At 48.1% G+C, this 26,564-nt stretch overlaps 1 protein-coding gene across 3 annotated transcripts in view; it reads right to left on the bottom strand.

Annotated features, from left to right (window-relative positions):
- The window catches only part of ASCC1 (activating signal cointegrator 1 complex subunit 1), a 38,964-nt gene that overhangs the window by 5,629 nt on the left and 6,771 nt on the right, over positions 1-26,564 (bottom strand). For all 3 annotated transcript variants that reach the window (XM_064513609.1, XM_026104819.2, XM_064513610.1), the window contains exons 6-9: positions 19,196-19,332; positions 16,876-16,995; positions 12,896-13,020; positions 10,921-11,000 (exon numbers count right to left, since the gene is read on the bottom strand). In XM_064513609.1, the coding sequence (XP_064369679.1) occupies positions 10,921-11,000; positions 12,896-13,020; positions 16,876-16,995; positions 19,196-19,332 (462 nt within the window). The remainder of the gene's footprint in view (positions 1-10,920; positions 11,001-12,895; positions 13,021-16,875; positions 16,996-19,195; positions 19,333-26,564) is intronic.

Here is a 26,564-nt window from a genome sequence, read left to right as displayed (position 1 = left end):
GATGTTTGAAACCTTTCTTTTCCCGAGGTCCATTCCCATCTATTACACACAAATTACACAGCAGGGCTCCCCTGAGGTGCCAACAATAATTTTCTTAAAAGAAGACAGAGACTGAGTATTTGTTTTGGAAGAGGAAGAATCACACATCACATCACTTACTCTTAGCAAACGTAAGCCAAAAATGCTAGTACAAACTTCAGCCCCCAAACCACAACGACTTCCTTATCAAAGTCAGAGCAAGAGATCAAAACTAGCATGGCTCTTTTCTGCATTTTTTTCTTTTGCCTAAGCTCGTAAAGCAAATTTCTACTGCAACGCTGTAGAAATAAACACAAAGGAGGAACATTCCCTGATGAAGCAGTTAAAGTAAGTGTCTGCACGATCTTCTGTTCCCGAGCGCAGGTATTTGTCAAGCAGCAATCCCCAGGCGCTCGCTTCCCGCGGACAGCCCTGCCGGAACGAGCCAGCACCTTTGTTTTCAAACCTGGAAACAGCAGCAATAAATCACTGTGCTAATCCACGCAAGGACAGCGGTAACGCATTCCGGCTCCATTTATGAAGAGCGGAGATGCCAACACAAACCAGGACTTTTAAATCACCTGTCACAGGCTCAACGAGTAGGAGAAATATTAATGGATTCGCCTCAAAAAGCACTGGGCAGTGGGAGGGCAAAATAAGTCCAGGCAAGGGAAGGGAGCAAGAGGTATTTAAAACTTCCTTCACGTAATCTCTGGTTTGCACTCACACCGACTGGCCTGGATTTTGCTGCTGCAGTCAGGATTATTGATCAGTTTTAAAGCCTTACGCTGTCTACAGTAGTCAGCCAAAAACGACCTATTCTGAATTAACAACGAGCCCGAGCGGCTCTGCCGAGAGTCTCGGCGCTCAGAAACACTGAGGGAACAACAATGCGCTGCGTTGCCTTGCAATTAAAAACCTACCACCAAAGAGCAGCATTATCGCAGGATAAAATGCACATGTACACCCCGGTCTGCAGGGAGCTCGCTTTGCTGTGAACTCCAGCCGCATAAAGCACTGCCGTAGGGTAGGGGTATTATAGATTAACAGGACAAAACTGTCCCCGGTGAATCAGCGCTGCAGGCGGACAGGGGCATATAATGCCATTAGTCTGTGACCAACCGGCTTAAGAAACCTGGTGACCCTTTGCAGAGAGCAGGGGGGGGTTCCGTTTTCCAAATCTGGAGCAAGCACAAAATTAGGAACTTTTGAGATGCGCGAAGAGGAGTGAGCACAAGCCCGGGAACCTCCGGCTGCGGATGAGCTAGTTGGGGGACAACCCACACCGGGGATGGGCCACCGGCAATCCTTTCCCCGCCGTTTGGACCAGTTCGTAGGTGTTTATCTGCTAAAAGATTCCTTCCTGAGACCCGTTTGTCTCTGCCTTCGCGAGGGAACACGCGTGCAGAAGGACTGCTTTGCAAAGGCAGAACACGGCCGGCCAAACAGCTCTGGGGCCGTACAAGACAGCGCTGGGAATAGGAGGCCAGCGGCCGAAAACACCGCGGAGACAGCTCAAACTAGCAGACTGAGCTCAAGCTTTGGAGGAGCCGCAGGCTTCACAGCTTTGTCTGTTCTGCACACAGTGACAACGGGCACCAGCTCGCCCAGCGGTGGCCGCTACCCCCAGTGTGTCCCAATCGGGAGCAGTGCTGGATGAGGGAATGATCTCGGAAAGCGGGATGCTTGCTTTCCTTCGGAAATCAGCATGCGGCAGCGCTGTTTTCCCCATCGCAGAAGGGAACAAACAAACAAACAAAATCCCAGGCATCTGCTGGCAAGCATGGAGAAAAATTAAGCGGCGTTTCTTAAAGGTGCCTGAACGCGGAGCCGTGGGACGTGTTTGCTTTCAGACCCTCCCCACCATCCCTCGGGTACTCCCCATGGCGCTCGCAGCGGAGCGGGACCGCCCGCCCGCCCCCCCTGCACCACCTTACACTAAAAGTGAGGGCAGGGATCACACTACAGGCTGCGGCTTGCCCAAATTAAGATCAGGCTGTTCTTCCGTCTCATAAGGGATGATACATCTGAGTTAACACTTGCATAATGCCGTCGCAGCTTGCAATGGGAAACTGCGGAAGAGCAAAGAGCAAGCGCTCTTCCAGGCAACCAGGCAAAGCACAGCTGCACCAGCGATGCACCGCCGTTACAGCAGGGAAGGCACCAGCTCGTTGGCAAACTGCTGTTACAGAGCCGATGCCAGCATCAGGAAAAAAGACCTGACAGATCAAAAGTTGCCAATGGCAAAAAAGCATTGACGGGTTAAAAAAAAGGATTTGTAAATATGAAAGTGACATTTAGAAACACCAGCTAAGAAGAGTGCACCAAACGCTCTCCACTGCGGCTCGCCCGGTTAAGCTCCTTTGCTACACAAACCGCAGCTTCCCATCCCGAGGAAGGCATCACCTCTTTCCACCTGGGACCCAGGCCAAAGCTCCCCCGACCTGTAACAGACAGAGCCAAACCCAAATCTTCTGCCGGTTCACAGAAGGTGAACTACAACCGGGCAATACGTCAAGATCTGGGAAGCTGGTTCAATTAATGGATTTTTAGTTCTATTTTCACTTTCAAAAATGCGTTTTCCAAAGCAGTTCGGTGCCAAAAAAGAGTATCTGATTCCTGTTATTATTCACTCCGGACACCACTACACCAATACTTATCTGTCGGAGGTTTAATTGCGTTTGGGAGCTTGCCAGCAATAGCGTACAAGAGCTGCAGAAAAAGCAGGTAGACGGGCGCTAATCCAGAGGGGTGGCTCTTCACCGAGCTCCGCACCTTCTGGCAGAGTTGGCAAGCGCCTCCCTTTTAAACGGCTTTTTAGAGGAACGCTGCCCTGGCACTGAAAACCTCCAGTTACCGCACAGGTGTCACAGGATGAAGATGTCACGCCGAGTCGCAAGGCAAGGGTGGAAGGGATGGCTAGGACGGGCGGGGAGAGAAGGCAGCTGCTGTTTGAGCTGCTGTCACGAGCACGCTCCCCGCACCGAGCCGCGAGGAGCCAGCCGCAAACACGACAGACGTGGATCATTGGTTTTGTTCTGCGAGCGTGCAGCTGGCTCCCAGCGTCTTTCCATCCCCTGCACAGCACCTAACCTGCACGCCCAGGTAACACCAGGAACAGCCCTTCCCCTCTCATTTTTCTTTCAACCTCTTGCAGGTTTTAAAAGGTGACAACAGAGACCGTTTTACCTCATTTCCCTTAGGTAGAAGAAAGCCTACAGATTTCAGGAGGGAAAAAAGCTGGTCATAACAATCTCAGCGGCCTATCTTCCGGGAGCCGATCTGTATATAAGCAAAGCATTAATTCCTTTATCACTGATATTCAGCTTATTGCTTCTTGAGCCAACTATCCACTAGCTTTGCAGCAAACCAACGAGATCTGAAACTGCAAACCAGTGAGCATCTTGGGATAGTGCGAGCCCAACACAGGATGCGAGTCAGTGGTACATCTCTCCTGACACAGAAGAAAAACCCGCTTGATTAAATCATCTGTGCCTTCCCTTGCAAGGCAATAACAATATAACCATTTCCATCTGAAAAGGTTTCATTACTGTGAGAGCAAGAAGCAGGTACAGAGGTCAGGGAGAAAGATCTTAGGCATGTATAGTTGAGGTTTCTTTTTTATGTTTTTATTTTACTGAGACAACGTAAATGCCACACAAATACCAAGAAGCTTTTGGTACACAAGCAAATGCCACCTCATGTTGAGTGTTTTGCATATATTTCATGCAGTAACCATAAAGCGACTGGCTGAAGAAAGGATCGAGAGAGGTCATCTGCTCCACCATCCTCTCTTTCCCCAAGGCAGGAGCAGATCAGCTGTGTTTCTGTCATTGCTGGCAGATCCTGCACGAGCATCTTTCCTTCTCCTACCTCCCTCCGACAAGAGCCCCTCATTTATCCTGCCCCTCAAGGCAATCTACTCCAGCGCTTCGTTATCCTTTCCATTATGAAGATTTTCCTAACACCTACTTTGAATCTCTCTTGCTACAATTTAAACCCATTACTTCTTACCCTGTCATCAGGGCATGGAGGACAGAGTACTCACCTGCTACTAGCCAAAGCTTTCACACGCTCCATGAGTTTTTCTTGTGTGTTGTTCTCCTCCTCCCCTCCTCCTTCTCTTCATCAGCCTCAGAACAGCACTAAGTCTTTTAGTCTCAGCTCAGAGATCACATTTTCTAGCCCTCAGCTTATTGTTGCCTTCCGGGTTCTTCACATCTGTTCCATGCTGCCCCAAACCAGACCGAGGACTTCAGCTGGAGGCTGAGCGCTAGACATAGAGGATTATTTTACAGACCTTTGCCTCTTTCTTTTTCTGCAGCAGACTGGCTCAGCTGGCTCATGCTTGGCAGCAGTCTGCCATAACCTCACGCCCCTTCTGCAGGGCTGATATGCCGGCAGTTCTTCCCAGGCCCGCGCTGAGGCACTGCTCCCTCCTGTACCCATCCTTTTGCACAACATCCCATTCGTTTTGGCCTGACTTATCAGGATCATTTGGAGCTCTCTTCCTTCCTAGTAACATGCATGCAATCTTCCTGCTCTTCCCCAGCAGGATTTCACCTCCAGAACTAAGAGGAGCCTGCTCCACACCATTCGTAACACCCTCCTGACCTCCACGGGTGGGAAAGGTAAGGGGTTCCCAGCTGAGCTCTGTGGACATGGAAGCGGCCAATCCTTCTGCAATTGCTGCCACGTGAAATCTCAGTTCCTCATAAAACCAGAGTACAGTCAGCTCAGCCGCGAGCGAGCGATGCAGCAGCTAAAGGCAGTGGGGAGGGAGACACTCAGCTATAGTTTAAATTCATCTGGCAGGCTTGGCTTCTTCCAAATACGACTTTGGGGCCAGCTGCAGGCCCTCGCTCAGCTGAGATCCTCTCCCTGTGGGGTTTCCTCCTTGACGAGTTAAAACCACACTGCAAACCTTCTCTTTAGCTCAGGGTTTCGGGTCCCCCTCCAGCTCTATGAAAATTCATGCGCCTGTAGAAATCAAACCCTAGTTGCTATGGTGAAAGGCACTCTGCAAACTAAAACAAATACAAGAGGGACATTTGGAGGTTACTGGATTTCTGCACATCTTTAAGACAAGAATAAAAAAAAAGCAGCACATGTCAGGCTCTGCTAACTTCCCATGCTCTGCTACTCCTCATACATGAGGGGTTTACAGCACAACTTATCTAAGGAAATTAATAATCAAGCACTGCATTTCTTTAAAGAAGCCTCATCCCTGTGGCTCCTAGCAGTCCCTATTATAGTTTTTAAGAGAGCTGGGCTTCGGTGCTGCTGCAGAGATGCCAGGAGGCTTGACGTATCCGGATGCTAGGACAAGGAGCTGCCACCAGCGTTACCTACCAGCTGTTCTCACAGGAACACCGACACGAGGAGCCTGTCTGTGGAGCCAGTAAATTAATTCAGACAGACCTGGGAAATTATTCAGCATAAGAGTCAAGGCACCTTTGGGATGAACTGCCTACTTTTACTAATCAACGTGTTCTTTTGATTGCACTTAACGCGCTGGGTCCCTTCCCCCTATTAAGGAGCCGCTGTAATTCAACCGCGGCCGGTTTCTCTGAAAAAACCCCGTCCTCTTGAGATCCAAGAGGTGATGCTGTCTCGGACGTCTGCTGGCAGAGCAGCGACCTCGGGGAAATTGAGAGAAACAAGACACCCATTGGGTGGAGGGAGGCAGAGGCACCGACGGCGCGATCAGCAGAAGGGCTGAGCCCCGGGCCGGAGCGGACCGCGGCAGTGCCGGGGCGCAGAGCCATGCGCCCCTCTGCCCGCACGGCGCACACCTGGGGCCGCTACCCGGAGGGGCCGAGGGGAGCGGAGAGCTTTAAAACCCTCCGAGTAAATCCTCCCTCTGCCGGCACTCAGAGCTCCTGCTAAAATTAGTCAGAGAGCTGCTGAGCACCTCCGAAAAGAGAGAGGCTTCTCTGCTTTACTGTTAAGGTCACAAAAAGGATCTCTGTCGCATGCAGGCGAGTTAGCACAAACCTTCTGCGCTTCCTGCCCTGCAGCTTCCTCAGTGCAATGTCTCACAGCCTTTTCTGAATACCTCCAATGCCGCCTTTTCACTCTGCTCCAAGGCCCAAACACTCCAAAAAAGATGTTTTCCCTCTATTGTCTAGTCTGATTCCTCAAATGCCACTTCAGATTCCTGTTTCACTGTATGCAAATAATGTGAATAAACCTTTTTCTTGAAGAATATCATTCATAGGGAAGCATTTTCACAGCAACCCCAATTTAATCTCCTTTTCCAAGACCATACAAACGCTGATCTCCAGTCTCATCTGCTCAGCTGTCACAGCCTCCCATCCCACTGTTGCTCTAATTGCACGCCGCTGAGCTCCCTCTACCATTTCAGCATCCCTCGATAATGGCAGGAGCAGAACCGAACGCAAAAATCTCTCCTCTGCAAAGCAGCATTACAGCCTTTCATTTTTGCTTTTGATTCTTCTTTAAAACCTATGCAAGGAAAGCACTGGCTTATTTCTGATACAGTGATGTTGTGCCACAATCTCTTATTCAGTCTGTTCTTACCCAGTGGATTTTTTTTTTCTGTTTTAACTCAAAACTTTCCAAACAGACATCTCTCCTTACATGCTTCTTTAAGTTACCATCCCTGCTTTGGATATATGCCTTTATCATCTCACTGAAGGCAACAAAGCCTGCACATCCTTTCTGAACATTTGCCAGTCTCGATCTCACCTAATATGGATTCTTTGGCCTTTTGAGTTCATCTTGGCTTAGAAATACAATGGGAAAAGACTCCGTCTCCTGAAATCGTTACACAGAAAAGGCCGGGTACCAATGACTGCAGAACACAAAAGGTATTCCTTATCTGAAAGCGGAATTGGTCAAGGTGACTACTCAGGGTCAGGTGTTAATTTGTTTTATAGAGTGTTGGGTTCAGGGTATTTTGAGGGTTTCTATACGGCACCACATCAAATGCCTTACTTAACTGAACTACTACATACCACAGGCACCACACTAGTCTTGTTCAGCAAGATAAAAACGATATCAGAGGACACTATCAGATTTGTTTGCTACGATCTGTTCTTCACATTGGCTCTGCGTATCACTCAGGAAACATACTTTCCCCCTACTGCAAGTAAAAGCAGATACAGTCCCATAACTTAGTCCCCTGTGGAGGTCCCAAAGAGAAGAAGTCTCATTGGATTATGCCTTGCCTGTCCTAAAAGCCCTCCAAGAGCAGTTCTGCAGCCGGCTGCCCTGCCACTCTGCTCCCGTTGCTGGGCCAGCGAAAGGCAACAAGTGTCACTGCTTCCACTGATCCGGCTCTCTTTCCTCCATCTCGGCTTAAAGCCTCCCCTAGCAGCTGCAGAAGCTAATACACGTGGCTTTGCATTGTTGCTCCTCAATAGCTGCTCCCTTGAGTTTTAATCTCATAAGCTGCTAATGCACAACTCCGTGCTAAGAGGCAGGGTTCACCTTTCTGCTTACACAAAGCCTCCTTCCCTCTTGTTTGAATGCAGCAAAAGCCATCCTTTCACTCCCCAAACCTCGAGTTCAAAATCATTCAGGTCTAACCCAGCGAGAGCCCAGGTGGTTTCCTTCCTGCTGTAAGCCCTCCTTTCCTTTCAAAGTATAGGAGAATATTTTGGCCAGGTTCCACCCTCACCGTTCTTTGCGTTTATTTAACTATACATGGTCTGGTATTTTGGCCATCCCAATTGCCACAGCCTTGGTATTTTCACTAATGAGGGGGAGGAAAAAAAAATATCAGCCCAGAGGCAGCCAACCTGTGCCTCCGGAGACGCACGCAGCTGCCTCTGTGCAAGGGCTGTACCACTTGGCCAGCAGCCACGCAGGGCTGCAGCACGACCGCGGCCCCCGAGGAAAGGCAGAGCGGCTGCTGAGCCGGCACCTACCCGAGGCCCGGCCTCACGTGCGGCTCTACCCTTCCCTCACAAGGAAGGAGCTGCCCTTGCCTTTCATTTGCCTATTGCTTCCCCCTCCGTCCGCTCTCCAAGAGATGTTCCACTTTGCTCCCAACTGGACCAAGAGCTTAGTACGTGACTTGGGTGTTCAAAGGAGTCAATCGACTGGCCAGCCTAGAAAAAATACATACCATTTTGTATGAAGTGGTTCATAAAGCATCCCCAGCTTCTTGGGACTAGATGAGACAAGTACGAAGTTAAAGCATCTAGCGCTTTCATGGGAGACACAAATCACTCAGCTGCTGGGCACAGGCTTCCCCTGGGCTTTCAGAACCAACTAGACTGAGGAGCCTTTTTCATGGAGAGTCCTCAAGATAGAAGTAATTTAAACTCCCAAACGCAACTCATCCTACAGGATCTATTTTCTGAGCAGTGTGGGAAGGGTACCGGCCTGCGTAACCATTTATTAGCACAAATAGGAGGGTTTGGTTAACTCTGCGGAATGGGTAGAACAAAGGATTATTAAACAAAATCCTGATTAGTTCTGCTGAAAGCAAAATACCAGCTGGAGCCTAGGGTAACGCAGGCATGCTATCAGCAAACATGTACTGCCAATGCATCTGCACGCACGCATCAACTGCGACCGTGCGGGAGCCTCAGACTCAAACAGCAAAACCAAGGCATCTCCGTCACGTGCCGCGCTTTGATATTTCAGGTTCTGCCCTCTGCTAAACTAAGCTGACCCCCTTGGCTTAAGAGTGCTGCTGTCTTAGTTGCACAACAGCAATGAAAGTGGCTAAAACCAAGTTTTCTGACGCGACGGCCTCCTACCAGTAGCCTTGCTCTGTCAGCTTTCCAAGCGGGAACACTGCCACCCGACACAGCTATTACAGCACGTTGCACCGCGCACACAGGGCCGGCTCCTGCAAACCAGCCTGCCTAACTGCAGCCGTATTCATTAACGACCTGTCGTTTAGATCCCATTGCAGAAGTTAATGAAGCCACTTTGTGAGAGGGCAACCTCCCTGAACAGAAGAAGATAAATAATGTATATCGAAGGGGGCTGGGAAAGAAGTGGCGCATCCTTGCAAGGTCATGCTAGAATGCATCAGTGGCTGGCTGAGGTTGGGCTCCTCTGCTAAGAAGCCTGGAGCTATTTATGACTCATGTAATTAATTAATGCCAACGGGCGTTCTGCTGCAGGCACGTGGGAGACCAAAGGGAAATATGAAGTGAGCAGGTTAGGGAATGTAGTGGAGGTGGGGGAGATGGATGACATTTCTTGCAGCAAGACATGCTTTGAAGTCATTATCAACAGTCCAAACAGCCAGCAGCTCTTTGGGCTACATCAGTACAAAATCAATTAGGAGTTTAAAAAATGCATTGGCTCATATTTCAGAGAGCAGCAGAATAAGAAATAGCCGACTGAGGTAGAACGATTGCGTTTCACAGCTTCTAAGCGCCATACACCACAAGACCCACAGAGCTTCAAACCCCACCGTGCCATCCATAAGTGGTGTGACCAGTAGAGGGAGCATCGTTATGCCTTTGGAAACGTTAATGTTTTGGGATGACGAGCATTAAGGAAGAAGCACGGTTTGATTTTATGTCTCTCTACAGTCCGAGGACAAATTTAACAAATACAAAAAGACCAAAGAGCTAAGTGAAATGTGGACATATGCCTTGAAAGCTAAGTGCCTCCAGACACTCTGGGCTTCTCACACACAACGCCTTCTCCTCCGGGAGCCAGCTCTCAGACACTGGGAGCCAACCAAAATCTCGGCTCACGTTAGGAATGGCACCATGCCTGTGGTTTCCCCGATTCAGTTTGCAATAACGCGGTCTCACACCAAACGCTCAACGCAGGGCGACGCTGAGTCATGGCACTGCACTCCCACAGACATTTGAGGACAATGAGAGCTTAACCTAATTTTGTCCCTTTGTTTGTCCTCTATACAGAGGAGATCAATCAGTTCCTCGCCCTATCTTTACATCCCCAGGCATCCAGCACCTAATACATTAAACAGTAAAACTGTAAACACAAATAAAACGCACCCTTTCCCTCCTCTGATGCCCTAAATTCCTCCTGGGCTCTCCATCTCCCATGGAGCCTGCACCCTCACTCACGTTTCTTTGTTGCCAGTCTGTGGCTAGAGCATCTTCTATCATTTTCCAAACGTACACAAGCATTGTCCTGCCTCCTCGCAGGGCCCCCGCAACAAAACCCCTTTCCCTCGCACAATCGGGATGCCAATTTGCTAGCACCCCAGTGTTATTTTCCATTTCTATTTCTCTGTGCTTTGCTTTTCTCTCTGGACACTTGCAGGGGCCAAGCACCATAGATAGCGTCAGTCTGACACTGCCATCTGGAAGAGCAGCAGAAACTGCCTGCAGTCTCAGCCCTGGCTGGGAAAGCCTGGGAGGCTGCAGCACGCTCCAGTTCAAGCCTTTCCCACCTGCACTGTCTGGAGGATCTTCCTTCTTACGCTCTGATCACCGCCAAAGCCCTCAGATCCTGGCTGGTGGGACTCCCTACTGCTATCTGCTACTCTTCTGGAGCAAAAGCAAGCAAATCAATAGCAAAGGTTAAAAAAAAAAAATAGAAAAAGCACGTGCAGTGGGAGTCGGTTTTAGTGACATAAATATATATGAGCGAGTGGAACGAGAGCAACAAAGTACTCCTTTCTAGCAGGCTGAGAAACAACACGAGCCTGAGTCTCCGGGGTAAAACACCAGCAAAGTAAACGACAACACGAACACCCACTTAGCATTCGTGCTACATCCTCCTGATCGGAGCCTCACCAGCCTTAAGAACGCTTCTGTTAAATACTGTAATACTCCCAATTATGAATGATCCAGATTGTTTATTTTCAACACGGATCCCCTCTGGGAGCTCCCACAAGCTTAAGACAAAAGCAGTTTTAAGGAGGTGTTTCAAGCTCTTTTGGCTATGCTGTATCCAGAGCTGGCTTGATTCCCCTAATTATTTCATACCCACCTTGAGGATATTTCGGCCATTGAAAGACTCCCGTTCCTTGAAAGATGATTTACCGGTCACTGTACCATTTCGCTCTTCAGCTGTGAAGAGAAAAGCCACCACCACCATGAGCTTCGCATGGGAGAACCATGTGTACTGTATTTCACCCCCATCCCTCCCCTCCCCTAAGTCTGCTGCCAGCTAATAGACCACCTTTGCCCGATTCTTCATGCAAAAACATTTCCACTTTGATTTTAAAGAGAACACAGCTGAAATACGCAGGAATTGGTGCCTCTGTCAGGGTCATCTAAGCTACCTGGAGGAAACACCCCAATCCACAGCTACTGCTAAGGTGAATCTTTAGGGCTGCTGGCTCGGTGCAACGCATCTGCTTCTCTTTGGCTCATTCCAAATTCCACATCCTGCCAGGGTGAGAGTCAGCAGCGGCAAGCGCTCGCGCTGCCTGGCACAGCACCAAGCACCAGACTGAGGATGTGAGCGTAATGCTGAACACGCTCTGAACGGCACCTATACGAATCCTCGCTGCCTACGCCGGGAAGCATCCCTGCGCCCCGCGTACACGCGGCGTGTGTATCGCTGCAGGGTGGGCACACGGCTACACACGATGACACCAAGAATAGTAATCTATGCCTATAGCAACTGCCAAATGCCTACATCTTGCATCAATTTCCCCAGGGTATGGCTGGATTTCGATATATAAACCCTAAGTACATGATCTGTTCTTTCCACAGGACCCCAGCCTCGCTCAGTGAATACATTCAATATTTCTTTCTCATCTCCAGCATTAACTATGAAGTCCTACTCATATCAAACACGCTATTCAAATCTGGTATTGAATATAAAGAGACTTCTATGGCCATCTGTATAATGCTCTCACCATTGTGTCAGGTATTGTGTGTCTGCACTCTGAACAACCCCATCGGACTAGATGCTGCTGCCCACACGCCTCAGCTAACAGAGAGCAGCAGCAGCACTTTGGGCTGGACTCCCACCGCCAGCGATTTTCAGGGCTCGATTTGAGAGACCCAAACCCTGTCTTTTCAGAATTTCTACTGCTTATCCGACTTCAATAGCAGTCGTCCCCCGAGTCTGCCACTGGGTGCCCGGAAAACCATAACACAATCTGCTGTTATCACTGTCCGCGCAGAGACTGCAGCTGGAGAAGACTCAGACTAACCTATCAGCGCCGCACGTAGCCCCCTCTGCCAGGGAAAGCTATGAAAAGCTTTAGTGCGATGCCGTTAAGGCTTGCAAACCGCACACCAGTGCCAGAGCATATGCATGTTTGCACACGGAGAACAAGGCTGTAACATACAGCCCCTCCCTAAACACAAGGCATCTGAGGCTGCTTTATAAGTAACGTGATAAGAACGATGCTACAGCCTGCTAGAGCAGACAATCTTTTGGCAGAGACAGCAGGCACTATATACTCAATAACAACCCACATTCAGCCTCATAGCGGTCTGAATCTGATTTAACGAGAAAGCATATTTTAAGACACTGGAATCATGCTCCTAAGGCGAGAGGCAATCTTTAACTTGACCAAAGATCACGTTTTCCTCTTGCTTAAAGGTCAGCACAGCACATGAAGGTGTTACTGAATTTCGGTTTACTGCTGGGGCAGAGAGAGCCCACGGCCTCACATGGCACCTGAATGCGTTCCCTTCTGATCCAGATCTTGTGAGTGCTACTAGCATTTTTGTGGCTAAGACAAAGAATCTTAGAAAGCAACCAGGGAGTACTCAAAGCATGCCTGCTTTCCCCAGCTCTGCTGACAGCTTCTTCATTTTCTTTTGGGTTTGCTTTAATGACCTTCCCCTACAATCTTGTAAGTATTTTTGAGATTAAGAAAAATCACAAAATTAAACAAATAAAGAATATTTATAGTATAAAAGCCAACAGTTACTGACCAAAGCACCTCCTGTTCAGTTTGCTGCTTTAAATACATTTAGTGGTAAGGATGAGGGATACCCACCACTTGAATCTTTCCTGAAGACAGTGTTCATGACCGTAGCATGGAGTTTCACCCTATCCCATTCTTTAAGCATCAGGCCGGATGCCACAAACCGCTCCACCAGTTTATCAGCTATCACCTGCAATCTGCGAAGGCAAAAAAAGAAAGTACAGAGCAAGGCAAACCAAGGAGAAATCCCCGTGTTGTCAGCTTTTCACTTTTCAGGCAGAGAGGGAAGTGTGTGTGAAATGAAGTCTTTGCATGCATACGGGAAAACTGAGAAAGTCTCTAATGGAAAGATAACAAATTAATCAGAATTCTGCCAGGCAAATCAGTCCTAATGAAAAAAGTTCTGGCTGTTCTGCAAAGCCTCCTTGGTGATCACTTCTGCTGCAAATACTCCACAAAGAAGGGCAAAGTTAGCACAGCAGAGAGTTTGTTCACAGCAAAATGACAGATGGTATTGGAACTTGAAGGATGCATCTTTCTACTGCCATGAAACATAATACAATTCTCCTTACAAGTGCTAAAATCTCAGACCGGCAGAGGGACTTGGGTACCTTGACTCCAGGAGGATCTGCCCTGTTCAGGCGCTGTCATTTGTACATCGAGAGCGCTGGGCCGGAGCTCAGACCTTCACTGTCCCAAATAAGCAACCCAGGCACTGGCTTCATCTCCAGCAGAACCCACAACATGGTGACAGAGGGTGCGAACCCAGACGGCACGTCCTGCTCAATGCGCTAACTCCTCAGCTACTGAGCAAGCAGAATCAGAGCACTATTGCGACTTCTTGTCCAGCTGTGGTCTGGGATGACAGCAGCTGTGGCTGCCGTGACCTGCGGTGTCCCAGCCTTACCAAAACCAGCAAGGATGTGCTACACCAACAGCGTCCCATCCACTACAGTGAGAGAGAAGCATATTACTCTATGAAGTAGGATTTGGGCTCCTCTCACCACATCCGAGCAGCTAGACAGCACTCTTACTCCACTGGGTGCCACCACTTTGGTTTCTCAGCTACAATGGGGAAGGCGGAGAGACACAGCTTCTCCGAGGCTCCTGCGCTGCCATGCTCCCGGATGCCGGCTAGGACAACGCCACGGGCTTTGTGCTACCCTCACAGGCTTCCAGCAGCCATGTGGCAATTTCAAGACTTGCAAACTACCAATTGTCATGGATTTCTACCACTTACTTTCTGGCTTTACATCAGTGATTTTTAAAATTAGCAATGACAAAGATTAAATGAATATCATTACAGACAATACTAAAACAAATTAACAGAGAATAGCTCAAGTGAAAATGGTGCTTTATTACGTTATAAACTTAATCAAGGAAATAAAACAAATTAGAATGAATTATAATGGAAATTATTTGGCATGTGGGAGGCATCAGAGCATGATCTCTCTCTCAGTCTGAGCCATTATATGTGCAGACGGGCTTGCCAACCCCTAATACTGTCTGCAGTTATGCAAGCTAAGTCAGGGCAGGGTAAATCAAATCTCCTGCTTTATAGCCTAAGCTGATCAAGATCCTCAGAAGATCAGGAAGGAACTCCACCCCTCAGCCATGCCAGGAACCACCCGGAATAGCGAGCCAGACATCTTGCATGAGACAGGAAGGCACACGCCTCTCCAACGTCGGCAGCGACCATCTGATCTAGCACAGCAAACCACATGGTCACCACTCTCTTCTAGTTTTGACCTTGCAGCTGAGAAACTGTGATTTCTACCTGCCCATTTCCCTGAGCAAAGCACAGCTCTACTGAAACAGCACCCAGGTCTTAGCAGGCAAGAAGTGCATGGAGCTGTTCAGCAGTAATCTGTCCAGCAGACTGGAAAGCAAAGCAGAGTTTTATGGAAGAATCGCCGTTCATCCCTTCTTTATAATCACTATTTGGCCAACACATTGTCTCCTGGAATCTCAGCAGAGGCAAAAGAAACTTTCAGTGCTCTAAATCAACATGAAAATATCTTCTTTCCCCTCTGCAAAACTAACTGTTTGCTGAACTGTTGCTACCAGCTAAGGGACTATATTAGGACAGAAGTGCCAGTTCATCCTGTTGCGAGAGATGAATTAATTTACAGGTACCGGCAGGACCAGCCTGGGCTGAAGATATGAAGTTACAACCATGTGACCCTCCCTGAGCACACTGCTATGCAAAAAGCAAAAGATGTGTTGCAAAACATAAGTCTGGAGGACTTTAGGTGCCAGGCAAAGCACAAGATCTGGGTTTGGCCGAGACGTCAGCTAGCAGACCTCTGCGAAGGACAGAGGAGTCATTACCTGCATGAGCATCTCTGGGGTGGGGGTCATTTTCAGTTTCAAGACAAGGTGGATCTGAAGGTCCCATTTCTCTCCCCAGCCAAAAGCAGCTCTGCCACCCCACACACGCACATCAGCATTTTCCACCAGCGTTAATGCTAAACAGATTCTCAGCAAAACAAGTAAGGTTGACATCTGGATCAGACTGCAACGTTAGTACGTAACAGTTCAAGCTGTCCACAGACCCAGGCAGACATTGCTGCATCACTTTAGTCCCTGCTTACACTCTACAGGGTTTCTCTACCAGCTCCTCAGGTCACAGGCTCATTTTCAAATGTACAGACTCGCAAGCACTGCACTTTGGAGACGATCCGGAATTAGGTGGTTAAGGCAAAAAGAGGCCCATAGCTCAGCTCTGAGTGCTGACGCTTCAGTCACTTTCTACAAGAAACCCAGCGAAGGGCATTTGGGTCATACAACGTCTGCCTCTGTCTCATCTTTCTGAGTGCTTCTTTGCCATTTCTCCCTGCACTTCTCTTCCGTCTCCTGGCTGGTGTCTAGCTTGTCGTGGTTCTCCACCCTCCCAATCTGTTTTATCTCATCTCTTTCAGGGCAGGATAGACTTGAAAGAGGAAGAGCTGAGAAGGGGAAAAGAAGATTTCAATTCACGCTGCCTTCCAGCACTTCTTACATTTTCGTTCTCCAGTCCATTTTCTTATCCCACTTCTGAGCTCTTACTTCAACACAGCCTCCAAAATGTGGTTTTTTCCAGGGTTTTAAACAAGCCCTCCCCGCCCCTTGTCTTCTGAGCCCTTGGGCAAAGGGAATGCCAGAACACATCCTTTCTTCCCTGAGCAGATCCCTGCTCAGAGCCTCCCTCCTCCGGCTGCACTGCTCTGGGCTCCCCTCCTAGCTCCCCACTGTCCTCTGTAAAGGCACCAGGCAACGAGAGGGCAGCGCCACCAGAAAAAGAAGCAGCTAAAGCTCTTTTTGTCCCATCCCTCTGCCCCCTTTTCCCATCCACCTCACAAACAGCACAGGAGCACAACCTTCCTTACCCTTCCCACAATCTTTGAGAAAGCACAGAGAGGAAAGAAAATGTTGCCACTGATGAATGTTTTTGTCAAAAATGAGAGGGAGGATCGGTGACAGTGGCAAACAGCACAAACACACGCATTGGCATCAACCAGGCTTTGAGCTTTAACACCAGGAACTCTGAAGACAGATGTTTCGCACCCTATGAGCATTTCAGGCTGCTTACAGACACAAAACAACAACTCTGTAACCAAGCCACACTTTTCAGAAGACCTTCTGGTGTAACTGGGTTTTAAGAATAATTAAATGCTGCAGAATATGTCGGGCTGTCCAGATTAATCTGGTTTGCAGGCTGGGAACTAGGCGGCAGAGGCCAAGTTGTCCTGCATTCTAAGTCACCTCAGGAGTATCTCCTTGGCCATCTTATCGCTGCGCAAGCCACAACGCCATTATTCAATCCGACATACTGCTACAGAAACAAATGACATCTTTCAGCAGCACCACCAGCGACCGATTTAAAGAGCGAATACATCACAGACTTAACCGGGTTAGGAAGCAAGGAGTGACTTAATCTTCCCGACTGCTGGCCCAATAACTGCTAGCGGTACCCACCAACCGGGGTGGGTTTCTCTGGCACACAGTTACTGCTGCCTTGGCACTCTCTGCACATCGAGGGGAAGTGAAAGAAAGGAGCGTGAAGAACTCACCTGTCCGAGCCATCCTTCATGTGGACTTTTGCATACAGGACATCTGTCATGGCAGGGTCATCGTTCATGTATTCCACCCCTGCCACCTCCACAGTCAGGGGTTTGCCTCCAGCAATTTGACTGCAATGCAAGAAATCCCTTATGTTAAAGCACCAAACGACACACCTGCTTTTGAAATACAATGCATAGTCCTCTTCATACACATGCTAAATATTTGGTTTTGCTAATGAATGAAATGAATACATTTTTTGCTATAGCTAAATACAACTTTGAGGTTAAGTGAAACTTAACTATTATACAGACATTATGGAGCAGTGAACTCCACAGAGGAATTCTTTCCATATATTTAATGCTGTCTGCACTGAAAAATCCCCAAACAAAAACACTTTCCTAATTTCTAAAGCTTGAAAACTGCTAATGTCTCGCTGTCTCAAGAAATACCATAAAAACCTTTAAAGCCATACTTCTACTGTTTTGGACATGCGTTAAGTCAACTTGACGGTATTCATGGGCCATCTCAAGGCAGACACCTCTCTTTAGGTTTTATAAAGCCCATCAGCAATAATATGGTATAATTCCTCATTCCAAAGAAGCTCCTGTCTCCCCTGCAAAGGGACTGATTGTGATACAAAGTCTCCAGTTCATTCATTTCCCTGGGAAAAGCACTCAATACTCAATGTAGTTTTAAGTATATTTCAACATGCTTTAAACATGCTGGAAGTAGAAAGAACTGTTTTATAATTGTCTCCAGCTACTCTCGCAGGAAGGCAAAACCTAAAACGTGTGCATGATACAATATGCACTCCCACACCTGCAAACCCACTGCGAAGCGTCTCTGCTTCCAAACACACCGCCTCCTTGCCTTTACCGCCAGAACATCACGGGGAGGCAGAGCGCTGCAGCGAGAGCTCCCCGTGAGTAAGTGTTGTTGTCTCATTTAACTCCGAAGTCTCATGGAAAGTACAGGGAGTGTCTGGGCAGGCAGAAGTAATAAACACGAGCTAACAATACAAGCATGACTTTGTTCTAACCTTGCTCACTTTTGTTCAGCCTGCCTGAGAGGCTGCCTTTGAGGTTTTTACTAAAATTTCCAAGCTGGAATAAAGACAGCACGGTTTCCTCTTCCAGTACGTTTGCTGGGAAGAAAACTGGCACTAGCACACCGTCGAGTGCACGTGAGCTTACAAGTGCGTGAGGCCACATATTCTATAACAGGGCAACAAGGACGTATCCTCCGTCATACAGCACTGCCTGCATGCAGAAAAGTAAAGGAATGCTCATGAAGGTGTACATGGACGGAGGGGAGCCTAAATCAATTTAAAAGTATATTTATTTGGCAGTGGCAGGGGAAATAACCTAAAGGTTATATTCAAATGTTGATTCCTCCTCCACCCAAGGAAATGGTGGGTAAGGATTTCCTCTGTCTCAGCTCAATCCACTTATGAGGAAGGCGGCACTTTCCAGGCGCTGCAGACAGACCCTGCCACTGGAAACACTCGCATATCTGTTTAACAGCTGAAAAAGATGGAGCCTTATTCTTAGAGAAGGAGGTGAAAATTTTGGCCATGCATCAATTCTCACAGATATTAGCAGGGGTAGCATGGCTAAACCCTCATGTGCCGAGGTAAAAATGAAGAAAGTGTTCTACATGAAAAGGCTTTGCAGAAATAAATAAATAAACCAGCCCCTCAGGCCATCTCCAATTTCTAAGCTGTACAGAGATAAGCTAATTACAGTGCCATTCAACCACATTTACAGTTAAAGCCCTAACATCTGCAGTTCAGCGTTAAAAGGCAATGAGAAAGCCAAAGTCCTAGAGCATCATCAAACATTGCAGACCGATTACTCATACAGCTCATGCTGGCTTCCCTGCACACAGCTCCCTGCATCAAGAAATGCATGTCAAGGACACCTCAGCATCTGCTCTGAGGCAGGAGGGAAGCAGCATGCTGGAGCCCGCTGCAGGCAGCACGCGAAGGTAACGGTGCTCTCCCCTGCCTCTGCAGCGAGCAGGGAATAACAGCAAGAATTCTTCGCACAAAAATAACAGGGACTGCTGTGAGAAAAGGAAATGAACAGAGAGGCTTTTCAGGCAACGCTGAGGGCTCAAGCAGAACTACAAAATATAATTACATTCTCTGCTATTGCTCAGTGATTTTTGACGCTTCTATTTGAAACGTTTCAGCCTTTTTCTACATTTCTAGACTGCTGAGTTGTGATTCGCTATTGAGCTGCTTTCCTCTTTGCTCTCCCCTGTCAGACAGCTTGCTCCTTTCCCCCACACGTGCCTGTTGTGATTACACCCCTCTGCAGCACTTACTCCACAAAGTCCTCTTTGCATCTCTGCAGGAGGTCGCACGCTTTCTGGATCTCTCGTTCGTTCAGGAGTACCAGCGTCCCAAGAGTCAGATGCAGCTTTGCAGGGTTCTGGAACAGGCTGCTACTGACCCCATGATCCTGCAAATCAATCAACAAATCATGTATTGAGGCATCTCATCTCCTGCACACGCGCTCTTTAATCAGAGGGAAAAACATGACAGAGCAGAGGTAATCAGTCGCACACAACAAACCTCTTCTCTCTACGTGACTGGCCAAGTTACAAGAGGCAAAGCGTTCAGGGGCTTTGCGAAGGGGTGAGTTCAGCCCAGCAGGTAAGTCGCAGCCCACCGCTACGCACACACACTGCCTGCCTTTTCGGTGGACTTGCTAACCGGCAGCCTGCACACTGCATCAGGGCTCACCACGACAGGCCGTAACTCGGGGCACAGGAGCAGCGGCCCTCACTTGTCAGGGCTTTAGAGGGGAGACTTCCACAGCAGGCAGTGGCAACTGCGCCGCATCAGCAAGAAACTCAGCACAAGTCAGCACAGACTTGAAACTTGGGTTAAGTGCGTTTTTTGCGCAATATAGCTGGAGCCGGCTGCAGTGACAAGCTCAAAATGGTCTCTAAATCCTGCCCAGACATAGGCTGTACCTCACGACACAAGCACAGCTAATACCAACTCTGATAATTACGTTTTGCCTGTTCCCATGTGCTTTACAGTTTGCTGGGATGAATTAAGTTTAAACTCCCTTTACAACAAGAGCTACGTGTTGTTGCTGGGGAAGAACCATTCCCAGGTGGAACAGTGGTTATATTCAGCTTTAAGAAACATGCTCTTTTGTTCTAGGATATTTTTTTAAATACCTCGAGGATGGTTAACACACCCATATTAAAACAATTATTTCTACTTAGTGGCCACTTCCCATTGGCGTATTAAATAACCTCTACTTTTAGCTCCTGGAGAATACCACTTACCACACCACTGAAACATTTCTCCGTCTGCAAAAAGTTCACTGACAGACTGACAGCTTTGAAGTTTCTACCTGTGCTTCAGCGTCTGAAATAAAACCTTTCAGATGTTTAAACACTGCAGTATCTCAGCCTGTCAGAGTTTAAAGCCTCACGTCTCACTCAGCATTTTTCATGTCTAATGACAACATCCGTAGCTTTCTGTACAGCAGCGCTGATGGGCTGTGCTAGAGACCAGCCAGCCTGCAACACGCAGCCCGGGGGGCTTGCGACAGCAGCCACAGGCCAGCAAAGCTTGGTGGTCCCCAGGAGACGGAGCGCGCACACATCCTGCGCTGCTGCTAATGATTTCATTGCTCACTGAATCCTGCAAGCTGTGAATCCCAGGACCAGGCAGCAGCCTTGAAATAAACACAGACTGACTGCTTTCATCATGTCAGCAGCCCAGGTAAAGAGGGACTTCGTCTCGCTTCTCCCCACCATCCCCTCTCCACCTAGGCTCAGAAAGAACTGCAGTAGAAGCCTTTTTATTTCCTTTAACTGATGCTGCCGTTAGCACGCGCAACAGGACACGATTTCTCTCTGTTGGTCTCTTATCTTTAATGGTATCCATAGCTAGAGGATATTTGGCCCATCACAAAACAATAGCTCAGATAACAGAAACAGGGAGAAAGTTCGATTTATTCTCATCATGGACCAACTGCTGTCACTTCCACAACGCGCACAGACAACGAAGACAGCATACAGTCACGGGGAAGTAGTCCACAGGTCAGAAAACAAAAACCCTACCCTGTTTTTTTGGAGCAGGGCATGGGGCAAGAAGAAAGTACAGTTTGTACTGTAAATATCACCCGGCCCCAAAAGCAGCGTTTTCCCCTGAGCTTTCGAGCACCTGAGCGTGGGCTGAGGGCTGACAAAGTGACAGCACGTCACCTCCATCTGCCACGTTACCTCTGCTGGGAAGATTAGCAGGGAAGAGCAGTGCATAGAGAACAGGCCAAGACCTAGATAATCTTCCCCAGTATTTCAGACCAGCTCCTAAAAACCCTCCCTGCACCCCTACTCTTTTACAGCCTGACAGATCCCACATCTCCCACACACAGAACAGATGCTACACCCAAGGCAACTCTCCCTGGAAAAGGTGGTGTTTCAGCAGCCGCCGTGGCAGTCCTCCGTGGCTCGATTCTGCTCGCCGAGATGCACAAGAGCTTGAGCCCATTTGTTCTAATCCCAGATTACAACTTGCTATTAGCAACTGCCTTGGCGCCTCATGGGAAGCTGCGCTCCCCAGTGATACCAGTCCTCTGTAACCGGACCAGCAGGGCCAGATAACAGCAATTCAGAGCCTAGGAACGTGTTCACAGCTACTGCTAAGGGAAAATCACATCCTCGTCCAGGGAGAAAGAGCCCAAGAGACATGATCCTGTCAACGCTGTGATTCTGGGGCTTTACGGACACCTTCCAAATACCCAGGGAAACCTCTCAGGGCGAGTTACAACAGCGCATAACAGCAGACATGAGAGCCAGCACCAGAGATGGGTGCAGGGATCCACTGGGATCTAAGCCTCGCTCTGCACAGGTCTCTCAGGAATAAGATCTTCTCTCAGCAGTTTCCCCCTCTGAAGCAGAAAGCGGGCAGTCATCTCATAGCACAAGCCTCAGCGAGGCGCACAGGTGGGCTTCCAGCCCTAATAAAAGCAGGGCACCGGATTAAGGGAGACAAGGTGTCACAGCAGGGAATCCCCCATATACTACAGGGGAAACCGAAAGCTGCAGATTTGCAGAAACCTACTCACAGATACAAATACATAAAACAGACTTTACTCTGTCTCCCTCAAAAATCTACCGTTCAAACTTGAGTTTAGGAGAATATTCCCTTTATGCACCATCTGTGTGTGACAACTGTCCATTTCAGCTTGTGCTTCTCTCCCAAACACTGCCCTCTCACGGCCAAAAACCAACTGTCAGATCTGCCAGGAGACCTCAGGGAGCTTACGGCATGCTAGGATCTAAACCAAGGGAATGGAAGACCTAGTTGGGAGACAGAGCAACAAGAAGGCTGCTGTCTTTCTCATATGATAAAACCATAAGGTCAGGAAAGTTCCCCTTCCTCCACGACCATAAAACCGTTGCAGGTTTTATGAACTGAAGCAGCACACATATGAGAGCCAGGCACAGGCAGAAAGCAAGCTATATTTATTTCCTCAAACACCAAGGGCGCAGTTCAATGGGATGCAGTTATTACAAGGTGCTTAGCCCTTTGCCGGTTAGGCTTAATTCTTCTTTGCACCTACACTCCAGTAGCAACACACTGTTAGTCAGTGATGCACAGTTGATCTCAAGCTTCCTGGATAGATCCTTCGTGGAGAGGAAAAAAAAAACCCAAAACACTCAACAGGCTTCCGAACATACAGCCTCCCTTCACCATAACTGTACCTTAGTCATTTCCTACACGGAAACGGACTCATGGTAGAAGACAAACGCCTGACTTTTTCTAATGTTTTTCTAATTCCACAGATTATGAGGGCAACTCACTTCCACTCAGGTTGCCTTAAAAACTAATTCTTCCCTCTCTCCCCTCCTCCTTCAGGTGGAGCATGGAAAGGGTTTTCTTTGGAGCCCTAACCTCTCTTTTCAAAGCCCAGGCACACTGCCTCTGCAAATCTAATGCACCATAGCAGGGAAAACACAGTCCAAAACATAATTCAGGCCTTCTACATGGCTAGGCAAAGGATCAAACTCATTTGCTCTTTCCCCCTGATTGCATCCTTCACAGTTCCTAAGAGCTTCCAGTATTTGCAGACAACCTTATGATTTTTTTCCCTTAATAGCAGGATACTGCATGCCAGCTACATGCCCTCTCCCACTGTGATCCACAAAGGCATGAGCCAGACAAAGGGCAGTTCCTTGGAACTGACTGAAGAACTGCAGGCTGAAAAAACGCTCCTCTTTTCTGTCCCCTCCACTCTGAAATATAATATCTCATTAGCAATGCTTGATATTTACAGGTTGCCATATATTACGACTATCATATTTCTTCTCCATGCCACATCTGCAGCCTGCTAAGACTGCAAATGCTGCGTTTGCACAGCTTTGAAAGACCCAACTGCAATTTTTCATGGCAGTATTACTGCATAACTAAAGTCACTTTCCTTTCCCACCTGCATACTCAGACAAACGTTTCACTCTTCCTCACTCTGACATCTATATGACTGTGCTAGGAGACTTCCAAGGTCATCCAGTCATCTGGATCTCCCACTGCACCACATCAGTATTGACCTTGTTCAGGTGAGCCGCATCTCAATATTTGTATTAAATTAGCCCCAAAAGAGCCTCTCCTCAGCCCTGGTTCACTGTATGGCTGCACTGACTATACAATATCTTGAATGACACTGAAACTGTTCCATCTCTCCACACAAAGTTCATCTTATAAAAGGTCTTAAAGAAAAAAAAAAAGTTAGACAGCATATATCCACCAATACAACACTATTCTATAAAATATAGATGAATGGTTGTCATGGTAACCGCTCTGGAGAGATAGAGTCCCTCACAAATGCTCAATGGCCAGAAGAAATCTTCACATACACATGCACCTGGCCTTCTCCCTTTCCTACCGTTATTAATGAGCTTCATTCAAAGACTGGAGTCTATCTAATTCTGCAATGTTTTGCACCAGCAAATTGCAGCAGGAAGAGAAGTACACTGCTTCTATCACTGAAACCTGTTCAGATTTCTTTAAGCATCCTGAGAAATCCCATTGCTTTGGACAAATCTATAAGCTCTCTTATAGCTCTGTGAGGCACAGTTTTGAATTACTGTTTTTCATTACTGATGTGCTTTCTAGCAGACCCTGCTGCGAGATAAAGTGGTATTAGAGTGGCATTACTGGCTGCAGAGTGATTGAGAGACATATGGGGCTGCAACATACTCCTTGAACTAACAGACAGCAATATATCTAGAAGCCCTTTTGCTAGTGTCAGGAGGAGGAAGGTAGAAAAATAAAGCACCATATACTCCCAGGCTATACATACACAAACCTCCAAATACCTGCCACTGCCTGGATTCTATGTTTCAAACTAAAAATGGAAACGCTAGAGCTGATACCAAGAACCCTTCAGACCTTCCTGAGATGCAGAGGGCACGAGCTCTGGCACAGAGCAGTGCTAAGGTGACCCTGCAGCTCGCAGGCCAGGGTGCCTTGCGCTCCTGCGGTGCGGACAGCGGGAGCCAGAGCCCCAGCCCATCTGCCTCCACCCACAGAGACACATGCTGCTACGGGGCACTTCCAGCCGGCACCGTTTTGGGAGACTCCTGAAAGTCCCCTGCTGCAGTGAAAGGCAGACTGTGGCCGAGCCCTGCGCTCTCTCATAGGTGTTGCTATGCTATTATTAGGAAGATTCACATCTAGGTGCTGGTTTTGAATACAGCTCAAGTCACAGGTAACTGCAAGCCAGAATTAATTGCTAGGCTGAAATACATTCTCACACGCACACCCACTCTGCAAGATCCCTAACCACGAAGCAAAGCCTTAAAGGACTCGGGGCTGTTCAGACACAGGACAAAACAACTGCATAAGGGATGTAAGGCAAGAAGAGGAATAAAGACACGAGATGAGAGTGTGGATGACAGCATTATCCGCAAAGATAAATAAGAGAGGCTACATCTTAGAGATGTCATGCTGAAAGGATTCACCTGACAGAGAGGCAACCGGGAGGCAAGAGCCTCGCAAGACGTACAAGATGACAGTGAGGTTACTGGCCTGAGCAGCTGACAGGTCCACAGGGAGGGCCAGAAAAGACCCACAGGACCTGCCGACAGACAACCAGAGAGAGGAAGAGGATCAGACGGGCAGAGTCCAGGATGCCAAAGCTTCAGGCAGAGCAGGGCCAGCCACGTCTGAAAGGACAGACAGGTCAAGGGAGCCCAAGAGAAAGGACCGCAACAGCCACAAGCCCAGCTGGAAGGGGATAAAGGGGAAGAGAAACACCAGGCTCAAAGCAGCACTCTCAGCTCAGGGGTAAGCACGTAAGCGGCCACTGCCAGAGCCCCACGCTGAAGTCTCCGGCTCCCCAGAGCGCTGCCTTTCTCCCCACGACTTTGGTGCGTTCCCCCCACAAGCACTGGGACTAGCAGCCAATAGAGGGAGCCAGGCAACTGCTGACAGCCGCCGCATGTCTGGTATCTCCAGCCTCCGAAAGGACCACCGCCTTCACCACACTCCCAGCCAGCTGCACACCTCCGTTCTTTCTGTCCAGCAAACACTTTCTCAGGCTAATCCTGTCTTCAGGGCTCTTTAACGAACTCTGGCTAATGGGGACAGAAGATCGAGACAGTGATACCCTCCTAGCCAAAGGAAAGGATTGCACAGCTTCCCAACTCCTGGACCTACTGGCCAATTCGGCTGTATTTAACATCAGGCAGAAACCTCGGTGACAAAAAGTTCCTCAGCTGTCATGGAAGTAGGCAGCTGGGTGCAGAAGAGAGACTCAAATCAGTACAGCCAGGAAAGACAAGGCTGCAAAGCAAGCTCAGTTCTGCTCCTAGAGAGCAGGCAGCCCACATGCAAGCGACCACGAGAACTTCAGCAAGAATTCACATCTCATTAGATATCAGATAATTCACTCACGAGGCATGAAGACATAGGAAACCAAACTTCTTCAGTTTTGCTATTTGCAAGACTATACTTTCCCTTTTGAAAGGGACAAACAGATGTGGTAGGCACAAGAGTAAGAATATCAGCCCACAAAACCACTGCTGCACGGACACAGTCTAACCTTCAGCTGTAACAGAGGAACTCATCTCTTGCCTAGAGATGTCTTCCCAACACATTCAGAGGACAGAGGAATTTAATACCATTCCCTCTTCTCAGCCTGGTCCTGTGCATCAAGATACCACTTCTGTCAAACTGGAAGCACATTAAAATAGGAAATACACAACTTTCACTTCATTCTGTTCCTCATTTCCCTATGCCTAACTATTTCCTACTGCTCCCAATATAAGATTGGGAGACAAGCAGAGGGACTGTCAGCACAGAGTCTCCTGGGGAAGAAGGGAAGTGATTAGGTTTGCAAGATGGCAGGTGCTACCAAGTCGTTTCTCGCTAAGCTCCAGTAATGACACTCGTCTTCATTCACTGTCAGTAACCAAAAGAAAAGTGAGACAGACACTGCAAACTTGTGAAATCTCACCTGACTTTATAGTTATGTAGAAATCATATAAAATACACAAAGGTCCACTACATTAATTAGTGGCTTTCATATTAAAAACAAAAAAAGACCACCAAAAAAAACCCCTTTTGAATCTCAGAATATCTTCCCACCTAGGAAAATCTCTACAGGGAACAAAGTATTTTACTAGCAATTTACAAACTAAGCCATTCCACATTCCAGAAGATTTC

This window comes from Dromaius novaehollandiae, chromosome 6 (assembly GCF_036370855.1).
Source record: "Dromaius novaehollandiae isolate bDroNov1 chromosome 6, bDroNov1.hap1, whole genome shotgun sequence".
Classification (NCBI taxonomy): domain Eukaryota; kingdom Metazoa; phylum Chordata; class Aves; order Casuariiformes; family Dromaiidae; genus Dromaius; species Dromaius novaehollandiae.
Note: the sequence above shows the minus strand (reverse complement) of the source record. Positions and strands in the feature narration are given on the sequence as shown.